Source organism: Plectropomus leopardus, chromosome 8 (genome assembly GCF_026936395.1).
Source record: "Plectropomus leopardus strain MGB_pleo_1.0 chromosome 8, ASM2693639v1, whole genome shotgun sequence".
In the NCBI taxonomy this organism is placed as follows: Eukaryota; Metazoa; Chordata; class Actinopteri; order Perciformes; family Serranidae; genus Plectropomus; species Plectropomus leopardus.
The window spans coordinates 10,274,530-10,293,753 of record NC_142183.1 but is presented as its reverse complement, the minus strand read 5'-3'; the positions used below and the strand labels follow the sequence as shown (position 1 = coordinate 10,293,753).

The following is a 19,224-nucleotide window of genomic DNA, read 5'->3' as shown; positions in this document are numbered from 1 at the left end:
ACGCTTTCCTCTATTATATTCGCATAAGCTAGTTAGCTGCCAGCGAATTTCATGCAGATAGTTTTAGCCTACCTGCTTGCTTGTAGACAGTATCCACTCTGACAACCTCATGATGATCTTATTGATAATCTGGTTCCAACTGTGGTGAAAAAGGTAGTTATACTGAGTGCAAGGTTGTACTAATTTAAAACCCACCCAAAATGCATTTAACTATCGAAGAATATGAAGGCTGTTCCAGCTTACCTGCAATCACAACACCTTATTTAACACGTAGCAAATACATTTCTATTTAAATTACATTTAATAAAATCTCTGGTAGCAGAGATTACAAAAAGATAAGTCACATTTTAATGAAATAAGTTGCCTCGATACAAGATCTTTATTTATTTGTCATATTAAAGTAATGGAGGAAATGCTCACTACTTATTAGAAAATCATATGTATTTGTTTATGTTATAGATACTGCACTTTGTCTTTGCAATAGTAGTCGTTTGATGTCATCCAAAGGCAGAGTATCTGCATTTTAGAGTCATAGATTAGATCCGTGCTCATTCTTATCCAATAGAATTTCCTTATAAGACTTAACATCACTGATCTGCCTACAACATATTTGTCTGGACAGCCATTTTTATCTGTTTTCACTCTTTGCATCGTTACTGCAGTTTGTCTTTGTAGGCCAGCATCCACCCTGGTGGTTTGGCTTGTCCCCAAGTCCATTAAACACCTACTGTCAACTGAGGATTACATGAGATGCTAATGACTCATGAAACACGACCTGCACTGCAGACAGAAAGTTTCCACAGAACATCTCCACAATATTACACTTTGGACCTGAAGCCACAGCATGTAATTTTAACCATTTATCACAATGACACTGTGTAATGTTGAAACTCTGAAGTCAAATAAATGTTCCTAAAATGAGTTTGGCTGCAGAGAAAAGTATGTTTGGAACGTCGGGTCTCAATGCAGCATGTGTGTCAAACAAACAGAGAGATTTTGGATGGCTCTTTTTTGACCCACAAACAACAAACCCCTTCATTGTAGAAAATGTTAAATCTCTTGTGTTATTCCAGCAGCAGCAATAATAATGGCCCCATAACATAAGATACATGTGGTTTTATTGTTTCCAGAGTATTACTGAACTGATGGAGTTATAATGACAGTGCGTGTTTTAGTTGGGGGTCAGTGCACCGACAGGCCAACAAACTGCTGAAGGACGAGTGGTGTTTGTTCTGCTGGTTGCTACAGTCGACGGGTTTGGGGGGGTTGGGGTTGTTGCAAAACTGAAGAATGGGGTTCTAAAGGTCACCTGTCTGAAGTCCAAATACAACATTTAAGACAAAGAATAATACAAAGATTAATCAAGTCAAATTTCGTTTTAGTCCAGTCACAAAGTATGCCCCAAAGGGCTGAACAAATTGTAATTTCAGTTCAATTTTAATCTTAATCTGATCTGTAAAGTCCAATATCACAAATCATAATTAGCCTCCAAGGGCTTTACAACATATAACACCCCTCTAGAGCTGATAAGAAAAAAACTCCCAAAAACATAAATAAATAATAATTGGGGGAAAATGGTAGATAAGTCAGGAGGAGCAACTGAAAAAGCCATTATTTTAAACATGCAATGGTAAATCAACCCTGATTACTGGAACTTCTTCTAGCTTGGTTGAAGTTTACATTTACATTTACATTTTAAAAGAGGAAAAAGACCCCACATTGATTGATTTTACATAATTCTGTGTCGGATACAGCCCTAGTATAGCATCTACTTAAAACAGGAGCCATAAAAGTTGCAAAATGGTACCTAAGAACTATGTGAAAGACAGACAGGAGCCCAAGACCACTGCGTCCTTAGAAACAAGACAAAGTTCATCCAGGCCAAAACTGCCAAGAGAAAGCCATAACTACTACATGGACTTTTTGGTAAAACTGTTTTTTAAACTGCTGGTTCCAGGCTGACCTTTGAACCGTAGTGGTGGATATGGTTTACTGTACAATAACTTGCTTGAAACATGCCTCATTTAGGCAGTTTATCGAGTTAAAATTAAAGCCAAATTGCAGTCCATGTGAAGGTTATTCTTTGGTTTCTATATCATTTAAACATCATTCAGTTGGGTTAAATTTCATCTTTGGTCAAAACTGCAAACCCCTGCAATATTTAAAGCGAGCTATTGTTTCTGCAGCAAAAATAAACTCTCCGAGGACCCAGGTTTAACTGAACAATGCCTCTTCTTCCAGAGTTATGTAAAACTTGTTCACTTGCGGTAGCTCCTGTCTGAATTATAAAGTGAAACATCAAGTCTGGATGAAGTGTGAGGCAAGCTGTGCCTGTGGAAAACCCGAAACTGTGAGCGTGGTCAGTTTTAGAGGACTAACGGTGGTTTACTTGGTTTGTCAGATACACAAACTCTCATCAGGCTGATTTTGGCCCTGATGTTGAAACAACCAGCTTTAACTCATGCACACACAGAGTTCTGTCCACATATCCAGTGTCGCTATATTAAAACCTGGAAGGACATGACCCTCTAGGAAAACACTGGCCCCCTGGACACACTCGCACATACAAACACACACACACACACACACACACACACACGCTTGACTGTTGGGACTCATATTTCTGAGCCTGCTCATTTCCAATTGCTGCCTTTTCTCTGTAGACCTAAATGTAAATACAAAAGGGGTTATACAAATACACTCACACACTCACTCACACAGGGGGGACCCCGTCAGTAAATGTGTGAAATGTAGCACACCGTTGAACCATTTCCCCCCTGTGGATGAAATGAGAAACGAATGAAAAGAAACAAAGAAGAAAAGAGGCAGAATATGAAACGGCACAAATATGAGGGCAGAGAGTGAGTGAAGGTTTGGAGTTATAGAAATGACGAGATTAAAAAAGATTAGCTTGGTGAGCAGAAAAAAAGAGAGTCTGAACTAGTTGTGGACTTCAGGGAGAAGTTTGGTGTCTTTATAGTCAATGCTTGGTTATATAAAGAAATACTCTCTCATCTTGCGCAAGTATGACTTCAAAGTGATATATCTGGGACAAGAGCAAAGACAAGAACATTAATCAGAAACATGTGGTCCAAAGGCTTATGGCAAGAGTATATATACATGCAGACTTTTTTATTTGTGTGTTTGCTGTTTGTTTTTGACTAGTTGTTCAGATTCATTATTTGCATGAATCCACACTTTTTTTTGTCACGTACCTGTTACCAGTCTCGAAAACGCCATGGCAACTGTTTTTGTTTTCACATTGCAAATCTATGTGTGTGTCATGGCAAAGTATCATCCAATACCCCTCACCCACCAAAATTATCTCGTGCATAGTTTTTCAAACATAAATCATAAATCTAACAATAGGCTATAGACAGAGCTGTGTACACGGCTCTGCAGCAGATGAGTGTGCCTCTGTCTGTCAACCCCACAGTAACACAACTGTGCAAGGTGCAGTTACAAAACTTTAGAGGTGTGTAGAGCCTGAAACTGTGGTCTAACTAAAGGGGCTGGATGTAGAGGGTTAGGACATTATGCCTCTGGTATCAACTCGAGTATCACCGTTTCAAAGCCGGAGGGATGCTTTTGCAAGATGGTCTCTAATTTGTTTGTATTTTGTTTTGGTTTTTGGGGTTTTTTTTTCATAGGGATATCTCAATCTGATTCTTTAAATGATGAATATCTGCCAATACTGAGTCTGATGCAATACTTATAGTTACCTAAATGTTTAAATCATAAAGTGTTGATAAAGATGGAGGACGTGTCTTCTTCCTACTCTACATAAATGAAGCCAAAATATCTCGATATATTCAAATACTGAATGTCCTAGGGCAAAAGTATTAGGTTTCTAAGCTTAAATTTGTGATGATATGAATCAAAAAAGATTAAATAGGAGAATGCCACGCCTAAAAATGATCAGTGAGCGAGAACAGGTATCACTCAGTTGGATTTGTTGAACCCAAATGCACCCAAATGCACACTGCCTGCGCTTACGCAGGCAGTGTGTCCCAAGCATTACAGTGATGCTCCTCCCTTCACAAGCATCTTTGTATCTTGAGAACCTCAATGCCAAAACTCATTAAATGCCCGAATAAATCATTTTTCAAATACTCAATAATTTTTATTCACATATGCAGTAAAATGCTTGTGTTGTAGGGCCCAGCTGAGGTAAAGCAGTGCTGCAACAATAGCAGGCTGATGTCGACAAAACATTAGGTTGGATGTTGATCAGGATTATTGTAACTGGGGCTCTTCTGAGTGTATAGCTGCCTTTAACTTATAAGAGTTATTGAGAGTTTATACGTTTGCTTATGCAACTTTCCTTTATGTATGCATGTCTGTGTGAGTGTGAGTGAGTGAGTGTGTGTGTGTGTGTGTGTGTGTGTGTGTGTGTGTGTGTGTGTGTGTGTGTGTGCGCAGCCGTTTAAGTGTGTGTATGTGTGTGCATTAGTTGTTGTAATCACCAGCCAAAGTATCTGGCCGAGCATTAGAAGGTGGAACAAGATCAGAAGAAAACATTTTGTTTATTGAAAACAGCTGAAGCAGGGAGGGAATATGTTTTCTACTCTGCGTGTGTTCAGCCTGAACCAAACAGCGAAACATTGAAACATTAAATCAACCCCCATGACTTTGCATAACAGAACTAAAGAACGGTGTAAAACTGACTCTGCTGTTTCTGAAGCCTGGATGTCTAACATGCTGACAGACCTGTGATTTTCAGGTTTCACACTGAAAGATAATGTTACAGTTTTACTCAGAAGAGGTCTAGAGAGTGTTTATTTTTTTCCCAATATGTTTGTGGCCCTTTATTCATTTTGAATAAACAGAACAAATATTCACAAACCCCATCCCAAATAATAAATCTCTCTTGTTAATAATAATAATGAAAATAAAAATAAATACATGATAATATTTTTTTCTAATTTAAAAACATATAAAAAAAAATATACACGCCTACACGTACAGCAGTGTTTACATACATACTTTATTCATACCAAAAATAAAATAAACATAATTTCTTGACTAATTAAAAATCAGGAATGTTTTAAATAGTCATCATCCTATTCTCTCCATTTCTAACCATTTTACTGCAGCTTCAGTGTAGGTTACCCTTGTAGTGATGGCAGTAGAATCCATTTGTCTAATTAACATCTAAGAAAGGTGTCCACATCTCATAATAATTCTTAATTTTGCCGCTTACTATGTAAGTCAGTTTTCCTGATGCCTGACTGCAGCACATTTCCTTAACTCCCTTTATTCTTTTTTTTTAAGTTTCATGCCATTTTCTTGTTTGTATGATTGTTTTTTTTTGTTTTTTTTTCAACCTTCTATTCTTTGTTTTTATTCTAATTTTCAGGAAGTTTTCTTGTACTTTTTACTTTTTGTTTTATTTCTTTTATTTTTCTTTATTCTCATCTATTATTCATTTAATTTATTATTATTACTATTTTTATTTATTTATTTTGCTATTTTTTTGGTCTCTTTCTCATAACCTTCTCTTTGTTTTTTTTCATGATCTTTAAAAATTAAGCAAATCTTCTCAAGCTTCAAAGTCTTAAATTGATGCCATCAGACACAGATAATGATAAGATAAAATCTTGAGTGAAATATGTTTGACTGACATGACAAAATTATTTGATTTGGCATGACTAGATTTACTAAAATGTTCAATGTAACCTCATGACTAAAAATACTAAAATGTCAAGAGTTTTCAGTGACTAATACTAAAATAGTTATGGTTTTCTTTGACTAAATAAGAATAAAATCCCATCTTAAGTTGAGTGATTACAATTAGATCTGTGACTGTTTTCCATCTTAACGCAGTTTCTAGATGGTGTTTATAGTCACACAGATAAAGTAGATTTTCTGTTACGTGTTGATGATTAGTCTGCATCAGTATCACCATATATAGCTGCTGTACGTGTATGTTTTGAATTTTGGAGCTACCTTGGATGTATGGCTGCTCTGTATAGACGGTGGAAGCGGTCCAGCCCCCCTCGGTGAGTGGGTCTGTAGGAGGTCTGCCAAGCAAGGTTTACAGGCTCGCACCGGGCCCGGAGGAGGGTTCGCTGTAGCTGTTAAGAGTGCTAAACCATGCCTCCCCCCTTCAGATCAGACCCTCATGCCGCTCGGCTTCAAACACGCTGCCCTTTCTCAGAACACGCTGTGCATGTGGCAGGAGGGAGGGATAAAGGGGGAGTTGGAGGGAGGGAAGGTGGAGCGAGGTGCAACAGGAATACCGGCACCTCAGGTTACCACTTAGTTAAATAACGCCAGAACGCACGCACTTGCACATGCACCGACACACCCTAACAGGAATTCATATCACACACACAAACACACGGCCTGTATGCTATTAATACCAGCCCGGAGGATGCAGGTCATGCCTCGTATTTGCATTTCAAATGCATCTTTTACTCCATCATCTAAATAGTGATGCTTTAAAGACATTTGGCGCTGCACTAAACGCTCCGAGCTTTCAGGTGGTCTTCGAAAACCCACGCACACATACGTATATGTACCAGCATGCACGATAAACATATCCTTTTACAATTACGCACGCACTCTCACGTATTTACTGCAGGTGGTCCGAGGCTGTTTGGTTCTTTTTTTCCATAACTACCATCAGGTTTTGGTTGAAGTTTCAGGTTCAAGCCAAGTTAACCGCACACAGCCCCTCACGTATTTTGACAGACCTGATATTGCATGGTATCAGAGCTCCCCACCGCCCCGTTAAAGGGCCCCTCGGATACATTGGTTCCATCTTGAAGCGGCTCGTAGCGTGAAAGTCCAGACAGATGTTTGTATCTTTTTGGTAATCAATGTGGGAAGACATGCTGAGGGAGGGAAACTGATACACCAGCGTGAGAGGAAAAGTAATATGATACTGTGGCGTATCACATAGGCACAAACAGTATGAAGGTATTTTAAAAGAATTTGATCTTTCTACTGATTTATGTCATTTTTTGCTGACAGGTTGTGTTGGGAAAATCCAATTTTTTCTTCTTATTTTTGATGTTAAGAGCACTAATTTATGATCATGCTTTCTCAGTGGCCTGAGTCAGGAATTGATTATTTAAATGTTAAGGGTAGAGGCATGTTAGGGGACTTGTGGCATTAATTTCACAGCTTTCATCACCGTTGATTTGTAGTGGCAACAAGTCCCAGGCACACTCACACTAGATGACAGACATATCATGTTATTTGTCATTAGGTTTTCCGTTGCCAAGCTATTTGAAAGGCATCGAAGGGCGGTGAGCAGTGTTAATTTTGTTCAGAAAAACAACGACTAAATCTGTTAGTCAATTTTTTTCCATGACGAAGATGAGATGATGACGAGAATGCACCGACGGCATCAAACACAAACTGTGACCAAATCAGTGTTGGAGAATGTTGACGAAGGAAGACAGGACTAAAATGTATTTAATGAAATAAAAACTTTGATACAAAAGAAAAAGAAGGAAAAATATCATTGACAGTTTTTTTGTTATTGTTTAGTGCAGCAGCAATAGATTTACAGAAATGTTTTTAGTAAAATAGCTACGGTTTCCTTTGAAGATTATTTCTGAAACTGTGCTAAAATACTGTGTAGTGTGTACGTGTTAGGGGATTGTTTACATTTTTAAAAGAAAATACTTTTTTAGACTCAATAGATGTTAACACTCGTGTTGAGAGCAGAGTGCTAGATGTAAAGTTCATTTTTGAAAGCCACCTTTTCACCAGATTTTACCTGCCACACTTAGAGAAATCGCTCCAATAGTGACACCAGCCCCTTTTTACCTAAAAAAAAACCTGTATACACTAAATGTTATCAGATGTTAAAGTGATAACAGCAATGCTTCTGCATTCCACCTCCCAACCTTGTAACAGTCTGCATCCAATTTGTGAGACCAGACCAATGTATCATTGATATCTTGAATTTATGTTGGACAAACCATCATATATCATGACCCCATGCTGAAACAGCTGCGTCTGATAAAACAGCTGTCAGAGGCTGATAGAAAACAGAAAAAACTCTCCTCCCTAAATAATCCATCCTAACTCCCAAACACTAGTGAAGCTTGACGTCCTTTTTTCAGTCCGCTGCACAGAGACCCAGCTGAGCTTTGTGCTCATGATTAATGTTTATTTAACTGGAGCAACAAGTGTGTGTAGAAATCATGGCTTCATCGAAACAATTCAGCACTGACCATTAAAAGAACAAGTGAATATTTATTTGTCTGATGCGTGTAGCTTGCTGCATCAGGCCTCTTCGTGTAGTAGGGCTTCCCCATGAAAGTCTGGTATTCAAATCATCAGTCGGAGACCCTCAGTTGACTGAGATTGCTTCAAGTTGAGCAGTAGTTTTTTTTCTGTGCAGTGTACTTCTGCAGAGTGAGTGCTCCTAACTTTCATAATACTTTTTGATACACGGAGCTGCAGACCGAGGTGGAGAGAGGAGAGACCTTCTACTTAGAAGTGATGAATTTACAGCTCACAGCAACTTAATATGCTGCAGTTTCTGGCTTTTGTTTGATATGTAGTGTCAGAAAAAAATGTGTACAACCTGTCGTTAGGGCCACAAGCTTGTTTTGCGTGAATGCCGCTGTCACACTGAGCCCCATTCAAACTTAAAAACTTTGTATGGAAAACAAAACGAATCAGTGAATTTTTGCATTGACGAGCTAAAGTCGACTGACATCGTTCTGAGTCAGATACAGCCCTATAAAGTATTTTTCTCCTGATTGACTATTAACTAATGATGCGTCTTGTCTTTCTCTCTCCGTCATCAGATGACTCCAGTTCAAGAGGCGGAGCAGCAACGGCCAATGGTAATTCTGAACACGCCCCGGAGCTCGCCGGAAAACTGGGTAACCACTCACGACTCCTCTAAATGCATTATTACAGACATAAATGTTTGAAGATGAAAAGGATGCCTAGAAGTAACAATTTAGATAGCTGAGAGTGTGTAACATTTTAAAAAATACAGTAGCAGATTGTGCAATAAACACCTCACACTCTGTCAGAGGGGAGGCCCACACACAGACACACAGATACACAAAGCGCACGTCAGGGTGGTTGTTTGCTCAGATAATTGGCTCTGACAGAGTGGAGAGCAGTCTATTTGTGTGAGGTGTGAGTTGGTGGGACACATTCCTTCCCTCCCCCGTCCCGAGTCTCTACGGTCCCACTGCTGTGTAACTTAACCCTCCTTTCTTTTTGTTATCCTTTTATCCAACTCCCTCTCTCCTTCTCCTTCTCTCTCTCTCTGTCATAAACGTCCGTGCACATTCACACTTCAGTGTCAACAAACATTTACTCTGTCTTGGTTTTTTTCACACACATTCTTTCTCTTTATCTAGCTGCCTCTCTGTGCTCACACACAAACAAACGTACACTCGCTGCTTTGGCTGAAGCCGCGTCCAAACTGACTTCAGCTCTTTGCGAATAATCACAGCCCACCTATTTATTTGACTTAGGCCTGTCTGGCGACACAGCGATGTTACACGTCATCCAGCAAAACGCTGCATGGCCAATCATAAAGATGAAGTAACATGAACACTGTATTTACGCTGTTAACCTTGTGATTGTTGGGATAGAAGATTATTATAAGCCGTTGTGCAGTCTTTTTGGTGTTTGATATCCTTTAATCGCATTGATTTGCTACTACAACAGGACTTCCAGGGTTGTATTTCATTAAATAAATGTACTGATTAACAGCTACGTGTGTAAACTCAGCCAGTAGTCATAAAGGAAAAGTTTGTCATTTTAGAAAACATGTTTATTTACTTTGCCGAGATTTAGATGAGAAAATTGATTCATCAGGGAGTTTATTATGGAGATAAAGACAGGAGGCTGTTAGCTTAGCAAAAGACGGGAAACGGGGAAAAAAGGTAGTGTGGCTGTGTCAAAATTGCCCAAAATGCCTCTAAAGCGCTCTTGATTAACATATTGTATCTTGTAGGCATGTCATCATACCAGAAATGTATTTATTACCAGTGAAATTCCACAGTCATCAATACCCACTTTGATACCACATTAAAAAACAAATAAATCACAATAAATGACATACACTCATCTATAAAAAAAAAACAATTAGAATAAATTAAACTGAATTATTAATTCCTGATGTTACCTGGCAGGGAAAGTACTCGTCTGTGGGTTCATGAGATTTTGTGGGCAAAATAAATATACAGCTGCTTACAAGTATTTATCGGCACGTAGTACTTCTGTGCTGGAAAGTCACTGCTTCACCAGCTGCTGTTGACCAAGAAATAGTTGCAACTCCTTATAAACTACAAATTGTCTGTACACCCCTGTCTGTGTATGGATTAAACAAACAATATAAATGGCATTTTTTTAAACGTAGGAGGTGCGGTCAGGTGTGTTTTTATGCCTCCTCTCTGGTGATAATCGTGTCTGGAAGCATTATGTTTTGGGGTTGTCTGTCCGTTTCTTGTGAAAGCGATATCTCAAGACTGCTTTGAGGGAATTTCTTCAAATTTAGCACAAACTTTCACTTGGACTCAAGGCTGAACTAATTCGATTTTGGTGGTTATAGGTCAAAATTCAAGGTCATTGTGACCTCGTGTGTCTCATTCTTGTGAATGTAATATCTTAGAAACACCGTGAGGGAATTAAACACAAACATTCAGGTTGACTCAAAGATGAACTGATTAGATCCTGGTGGTCAAAGGTCACAGTGACCTTGCATCCATCTCATTGTTGTGGACGCAATATCTCAAGAGCACCTTAAAGGAACTTATTCAAATGTGACACAAACAATCACTTGGCTTTAATTAGCATTTGGTGTTCAAAGTTCACTGTGGCTTTATAACTGGCTCATTTTCATAAACATAATATCTGAAGATGGCCTTGAAGGAGTTTCCACAAATTTGGCACAAATGTCCACTTGGACCCAAGAATGGACTGATTAGAATCTGGTGGTCAAAGGTCAATGGTCAAGGTCATGGTGACCTCATAAAATATGTGTTTGGCCATAACTCAAGAACCACCTTGAGGGGCGTCCGGTGGCTCAGTGGGTAAAGCAGGAGGCAGTGTCCTTGCTGCAGCGGCTGGTTCAATGCCAGCTCGCAGCCCTTTGCTGCATGTAATCCCCCCTCTCTCCCCCTTTCACACTATCACTCTGTCCTGTCTAATGAAGGCAAAAATGCCAAAAAATTGTCTTTAAAAAAAAGAACCACCTTGAAACTGTGCTGATTGTATAGATCTTCTGTGTGTGAAGCATTCAGGTTTTCACAGACATGGATGTAAACTGTAGTTGCAACTTGAATTTTGTATTTGAGAGAGCCAGGCCAGCTGTTATCCCCCACTTCCAGTCTTCATGCTTATCCAGGCTCACTGTGTCTTGGCTCCAGACTTGTTGCAGCAACATGACAGTAGCATCAATCTTCTCATTTAACTCTCAGCAAAAAAAATTCAAACTGTGTTAAGATAAATGTAATCCTCATTCTAATGTTAATCCAAAACCCAAATCATCACCTAAACTACTCCTGTCAAAATAAGTCCAAATGACCTCATTTAGCAAAAATCTCTTCACTCTCACAATCCAAGCTGGAAGTCACAAGACTCTTTCTCTCTCTCTCTCACACACACACACACTCTCTTCCTCTGACTCACTGTCTGATCAAAGGCGGTCAGTCGGAGGGTCAGCAGTATTTTTACACTGTGAAGTGTGGCGTTGAAGTGGCCCCTGAGACCCAGAACAAGCCTGCCCTTTCGCCCGTTCTGGCTCTCACCCTCTCACCCTCTCCTCTTCTCCCCGCCCTCTCTCAGCGCTCCCTCAGTTCGGCCTCGCTCTGTTTTTCTTTCTTTCTACGTCTTCGTGTGCCCTCTCTCTTACCTTTGCCTTTTTATTGTTTTAACTCCATCTCTTGCTCTCTTTGTTCTCAATTTCTCTGCCGTCACTCCAGTTTTATTCGTCTGCTTAACTCTGTAACCGTAATTTGAACTTCGCTTTGTCTCTTTCCATCTGTTTTCTCCTTAACTTCTGTTTGATTTGGTTCAGTTTAGACGATATAAATCAGTTTATTTCAGTCGCACTTTGCTGTATTTTGTTCTCTCTCCAGTTCAGCTGCACTTTGCCCTGCCTCTCCCCTCCTCGTCTTAATTAATTTCAGCCTAAGCCAGTGCAGTTTAATTTATGTAATCATCAGAGTAGGACACTGCCAGAGCATTAAACCATTAATCATGATCTTCTATTTACCCTGCGCGCTCTGTTAGATCTATTGACTTCAGTCTGATCACAGTTCAGCTGCAGTCCAGTAGCTTTTCTCAGACTCAGGGGAGGAGAGGACAGGGGCGAGACTTAAAAGCCTTTCGAGTATGTTTGTTCTGTCATCCTGCCCAGCTTCCTGCCGGTCAGCAGAGAACGATATTCCGCTGAGTAATGTAGCCGTAGTGAAATCTCCACATTTGGGCGCGCAAAGCCATCACATAACTCTCCCCTTTTGTTTGTTTACCCAGAGCTAGAATAATAACTGTGTCCGAAGAAAGAGGCACAACGGCAGTAGTTTGAGGCTGATTTATCGCCCCGGGTTGATGGCTATCTGCTGTGGCAAGAACATGAGGGCTGTAAAATCAAGTGCTCCTGCGAATGATTTCCTCTCCTCCCTCCCTACTGGATAGGTCTTTATCCTCTTTGATCTGCTTTCACTGCTCGCTCATTGTTGTGGTTTTTAAAACGGGATATTTGTGTGTGAATAGATGCACAGGTTTCAGTTTGGTGGTCATAAGATGGAATATGTTTGAATGGCCGATCATGCGACTGTGGAGCGATGTTTGAATAGGTGTATGGGATTAACTGGCCGTTTTATGTTTTGTTAGGAAGGATTTGCACAAATGAATGGATGTTTAGTGTGATGCTAAGTCACTGTCTGGCTTTTTATGACCTATGCACAGACATGCGTTCATGAGGTTTACAGTGATGTCACATAGCTGTCTTTTACAACAGGACCTCATGGATGCATGATTTGAGGTAAAAAATGTGGCTTTTTTTTTTTAAGAGCGGCAGAACCGTACAACCCCGGGGCCACAGGTGCTGGATCAGTGGAAAATGAGGACTTCAGTGTGTGTGTGTGTGTAGATGCGTGTGTCAGTGTGTGTAGGTTCCCGCTCATGTGAGTAAGACTTTTGTGTCGGGGAGAAGAGGAAGTGATTCAAACATTTTTCTTAAACAAACAATTAGGTTTATTACAGCAAATTAGGTTGTATATACCAAGAGGCACGCTGCCATATGTTGTTAAAGCACAACACGGATTTCTTGGCTCTGCCTGCGGCGATGACCTCAGCCTGTCGGACGCTCTTTACACTGCAAAAAAATGTCCATTTTAACAAGCTTACTTGTCTCATATGCAGTCCTAAAAAAAAAAAATCACTTAATCTCTGCAGACTGAGATGATGCAATTTGTCCCGCACTAATTCCATTTTTTTTGTTTACAAGTTTATGGAAACACACGTCAGTATAATGAGGATTTCCTTTCACACCAGGCATGATGTACTTTGTGTGTAGATGCAAATTATTATTAACTTCAAGGAAATTGATTTCATGGTGTTTAGTCGACGGTAATGCGTCAATGCAGATTATTTGTGACACTGATCATTATTTGTGATCATATTAATCGCTGTTTGTATACATAGACAAGAGTTTAACCAATAAAACGTCAGACTGAGCAACAAGGAAGCAGCATTGCACAGTTCAGGAAGCCAAATAAACATGCAGACAATATCTGAGTGATAATACAGTTTCTAACAGCTCCAGAGCCATTCAGACAATTCACAGTCTTCCATTCTGACCAGTGTCGGGCTAGTTACTCAAAAAAATGTATTTTATTGCTCACTACTCAATACACTTTTGAGAAATAATAGTATTACTTTACTTAATACTCCCTGCCACCAGTTATTAGTCACACCACCCCTTACATTACTTTTCTGTTACACCCCACACAGTTGGTAAATACATCCTTTCTCCTCAAATTCGGCTTCTCATGTGCACCTCTGTGTGAATGTCAGGGTAATCTCTGGTAAGGGCAGCTAAGGCGAGGTAGCTTGCAAATGATGTTGTACCAGCGGGGTCGTCTGCTGCCTGTGTGGTGTTTACCCAAGGATCTGTTTGAAAAACACAAACTCAAGAGGGCAACATTTCGTCCGCCACAAATTCAGCCACAAGTGTCATTATTTCTTTGTCACATGTAACCTGCAACTGTCCATCATTAAAATCCAGTTTTGTTTTTTGAGCCAGTGTCAGCTGTTCTCCACAGCCGTGTTTCAAGAGATTTAAAGTTGTGTTTTTCGCAGTAGAAAGAGTCTTAGTACCACCGTCTGGAACAACAATGTTCTCGTCATCTTTTCTCCTCAAAGTGTGGAAATGTTTCTGGTCACAGGTTCCATCTTCTGAGCTAGTTTACTGCTTTGTGACGTACATATGTGATGATTACAACAATTAATGCAGGGCTGTGATTGATGTTGTTGGATGTCAAATCAGTATAGGGCTGACAATAGCGCTGGGCGATGAAACGATCTTGAAACGGGATCGCAACAAAAAGTGTGTTGTGACGATGATAAACTATGGTCATGTTTACTCGATATGGATAGACCTAGATAGAAAGCTTGCCCGCCGTGCTGTGTCATACAGCAGACGTTTTGAGACGTCTGTCTGTCAGCAGTAGGAACGACATGCGTCACACTACATGCCCATTTCTCACTGCAAGTTTATAGTTTGGGCTGAGGCGAGTGAGGTGAAGTTTATCTGAAATCCTGTTTAAATTTGGAAAGCAGTCAATCATACTTTACAGGTGGGTAATGTAAAAATAAAGGTACTATCTGCTATTATCCTCATGAGCCTGCATTATATTACCTGCTCTGTGCCCGAAATTATAATCATTCCAGTCCTTTTCAGCTGTTCCTCGGTTAGCTAAGACACTGCAGCTCAGAAGGCTTGAAACATTTGTGAATCCTCTCTTGTTTGTCGTGGCCTCTTCAGATAACGTGACTTTGAGCGTCTCATAAAATCTCATATACGACTCTCTGAAGAATTCCTCGATCTTTCCCAACCTGTTCTCTTTCCACTGGTCTGAGGAACAGAACACTGCTTGTAAATATAAAACTGCTCTTTAAACCGTTTATCTCGGCTCATAACTTCTTCTGTTCTCTCCTGTTTCCCATCTGTTCCCGACAGAGTGAGAAAGTTTCTGTGTCTTTACATTTTGAGTTGAAACTTTTATCCAGATCAACACACATTTTTCAACACTAGATCTTTTTATAATTCCAGATTTAATTCTCCTTTCACCCTCTCTCCTCTCACAGTGCGTCCACGTTTCACCCAGCCGTCAAAGATGAGAAAGCGCGTCATCGCTCGCCCGGTGGGCAGCTCAGTGCGCCTGAAGTGTACAGCGAGCGGTAACCCTCGCCCCGACATCGTGTGGCTGAAGGACAGCCGGCCGCTGGTGGACGAGGACGGCGCAGCAGAAGGAGACGGAGAAGGGAAGAAGAAGAAGTGGACTCTGAGTCTGAAGAACCTGACGCCGGAGCACAGCGGGAAGTACACCTGCCACGTGTCCAACAGAGCAGGAGAGATCAACGCCACCTACAAAGTGGAAGTCATACGTGAGTAACACGATGTGTCAGATATAGAGCAGATATCAAAGTTTTGTTTAGATTTGTTGAAGCTTAAGAATCTGTGTGGTTGAAGTAAACTGTCCCGACAGTGTGAGTTCAGCACGTCCTCCAAAGTCTGACCCAGACTTTCAAATTGTTCCACAGTCCTCAGTAAATCAGCAAATATTTTACACACAGAGATCAAACAAGTGGTAATATTATAGTATACACATAAAGGGTCCTTATGTTACTGTACCAACATCAGTTACTCTTTATTTATTTGAGTGGAATTTTGATAAATTTCTGTAGTCAGAAATTGAGAAGAGAGGAAGTTTTTATTGTTATGATCCAGTCAGTCCATCCACAAACTAAAAGAAAATGTGGATTGTAGGTAGAAAACATTCATATTGAGATTATTATTGACAGAGTGCCACATTATCTCACTCACCACTCTCATTAACCCTTACTCAGATTAGTCTTCAGAGACGCCTTTGCACATTTATGTTGATCTCAACACAAGTAATGCTGCTTCAGTAATATTTACGTCATGCAACAGTGGGATATTGTAGTTCTCTGAATTCCTCACAACATTTGAAATGTCACCATGTAAACATGAGAGGAGGTGATAAGGATGCTTTCAGGTAACTTTTTGTTAGGACTGACACTGTAAATAATATTCCTTATCCCGTTATTTATGACAGGAATTGGACTATATACCATAATTATTTCATTGTGGATCATAATAGAAAACACAAAAAAACAAAAGTAATCTGCAAAAACAGACTGCAGATGCTCGTGGAAAGGTGTTGCAACTTTTAGCGTTTTACTGCAAACTCTAAACACAGTACATCTGATTCTTGTGCATAAAATGTACAATTCTAATGCTACTTTAATGTCCATATGAAATAAACTAAACTAAATACACACCGACATAGTTCATATCAAAAGATATGATAACATTTCAGATTGTTTCGTTTAAAAGCCTATCACTTTAAAAAAAGATGTGTCTCATCTGTGATTCGATAAAAATATTTGGGGTTTTTTTTCAACAAAATTTATGGAAAGTCATTCCTGTATGTTTAAATAATTTTAAACATCCTTTGATGATAATCAGGATAAAACTGTGAGGATAATCGTGACACAGAATGTTTATCACATACCCAGTTTAGAAAATTGTTTTTCACAGGCTTCTGGGGTCCAAAATGATATTATTAAATATCTTGTTTTGCCAAAGCAAAGTGCAGCTGAAGGAGACTGATTTATTGTCTGAGCTGAGCCAAATTCAACAGAAGTTAAAGAGAAAATAGATGGAAGGAGACAAGTTCAAATTAAGGTTAGCACATACGGAGGAAAACAGACGAATAAAAGATGAAGTGATGGCAGAAAAAAAAATATTTACTTCACAGTTTTAAAATAGAAAAGCAGCAAATCCTCAAACTGAAGCTGCTTGAAAAAGCTCATATTTGGCATGTTGGCCTGACGCTGTTTTTATTGACTGTGTATTTACTGTTGACTTTCTTCACTCATCACTGAATCGTTTCAGCTCTTCTTTTCAGAGATGCAGCATCCTAAAAATGAGCCCGTAAAACATTTTAATGTATGTAAAACATATGGCTGCATGTGGTCATTTCATGCCGTGACACATCAGAAAGCACATTTTTGGAATTGCGGTGCAGCTATATGATATACCAGCAGGAATGTGTCTCAGCCAAACAATAACACACATTATGCCGTACAAAGTGTGTGTGTTATTGTTTGACTGAGAGGCCTGTCAGACCAAATAGCAGGTTTGAAACTAGTTTCCATTCTGACTCACAATATAGTGATTATGTAAAATGTCTAAGATCACATATGATGGAGGACACCATAATTAACTTTTTAACTCTTTGGAAAAGTCAGATATCAGTGATTATTGTTTGCTTTCAGATGAGATTGCTGTTTATTCCATTTGAAAAAATCCAGAGTTCAGATTTCAATCTTGTTTTAGGAGAGAAAGATGTTAAGATGATCGTTAATCTGCAGCTTTCTCTTAAAATGTTTAAGATAGTGTTTGAAAGTGTTAACCTGCAGTCATTTAATCGTTTTTAGAGAGTGCAAGAGATTTTAGATTCAGAAAGTGGAACCACAGGGCGAGTATCAACCACAACTTTAATGTCCACATTTTAATTTTAATGCTATAAACTCATTTAATGTGAGTCTTTTATGTGTTGTGGTTGATTACAAAGTAGATCCACAGTTCCCACATGCACCAGTCTGCTGCCTAATGAGACGCACTAAGTTTAGAAGTTTAAAATAGCTTTTAAGAGCCTCTTTTCACTTCAGTGGCATTTATTGATCACCATCAGACTCGTCAGTAAACACTAGCCAACCAAGTGAGAAATTCTCAGCAGGTTTTTTAGTTTGGAAAGTGAAACAGCTGCAGTTTTTGTCTAAAAAAGGTCTAGTTTTACCGCTGAGAGCAGATTGTGTGTTATGATGATTTGCGAGTGTTTTCTGATGTATTAGGTTGTGTTGGAGGGCTGCATAGGCTGTTTTGACGCTGGATGATTTAATGTTAAGCTGTTTTGGTGGAGCTGAATGTGTGTGTGTGTGTGTGTGTGTGTGTGTGTGTGTGTGTGCGTGTGTGTGTGCGTGTGCGTGTGCGTGTGTGTGTGTTACTGAATGTGATAGCTCTGTTGAGAGGCTCTGAGCAGCTCCTCTTGCTTTACTCACATCTGTTGTACATTAAAGTACAGCTGTAGTCTTCCCTGAAAGACAATTGCACACACACACACACACACACAGGAAGTAAATCAAACGGCTGCTCGTTTATGTCAAATGTGACATTTTCTCTATCAGTAGAGATTCACTCAGCTGTCAGTCATTCACAGCTGTTGAACTGAAAAAAGGACAGAAAACCAGAAAAGCTCTTTGAAACATATATAATCCGAAAGCAGAGATACTGGAAACATGTCCTCCTGAATATAATCATTTATATAGTCTCTGTATAGGTTTGCACCTGCTTGATGAGGACTTTGTCTTAAAGGTTGGATTAATGCAATTAAAAACAATAATTAAAGATTTTCCTGTTAGACTCCCATTTTTCATTTCCCTCAGCCAATTTCCTCGCTTTACAATCCTCTACTTTTTCTTACAATTTATGACAACTTTTTTCTTTATTTGTTGTCACATTTGTCACTGTGCGTGTTTGAGCTCTGCAACTCTTACTGTTCTAAATATATAAGAGAGACATTAAAAACATGTTGTCCCCGCACCATTCAGCATCCCTCATGAGCTTTACCATTTTACTATCTAAAAGAAAAGTTAATGTTCAAAGATTTCACACAGAAACAAACACTACTTTGTATTTTTGTTTGCAGCCATTTTTTTAAGATATGCTGTGACTACATCAATATTTTTTTAAGTTTAAATGTTTATAACTTGTAGCACCCTGAGCTCTTAGAACAGCCGCTGCAGCACTGTTACACCACGCATGCACAACAAAGACAAGGAAGCCTGCAGTTTGTTCTCAAACCTTTCTCTAAACTAAAAACACACCTGCAGCTTCATTTTCTCAGGTTAGGTTCTCGTGAGATCGCATTACCAGATACTAAAGGAGAGACTATTGAATGTCTGTGGCAGGTGTGT

At 39.5% G+C, this 19,224-nt stretch overlaps 1 protein-coding gene across 5 annotated transcripts in view; it reads left to right on the top strand.

Annotated features, from left to right (window-relative positions):
- fgfrl1a (fibroblast growth factor receptor like 1a) overlaps positions 1-19,224 on the top strand; it is a 96,558-nt gene that overhangs the window by 69,991 nt on the left and 7,343 nt on the right. For all 5 annotated transcript variants that reach the window (XM_088080854.1, XM_088080856.1, XM_088080853.1 and 2 more), the window contains 2 exons: positions 8,775-8,852; positions 15,307-15,606. In XM_088080854.1, coding sequence (XP_087936980.1) covers positions 8,775-8,852; positions 15,307-15,606 — 378 coding nt within the window. The remainder of the gene's footprint in view (positions 1-8,774; positions 8,853-15,306; positions 15,607-19,224) is intronic.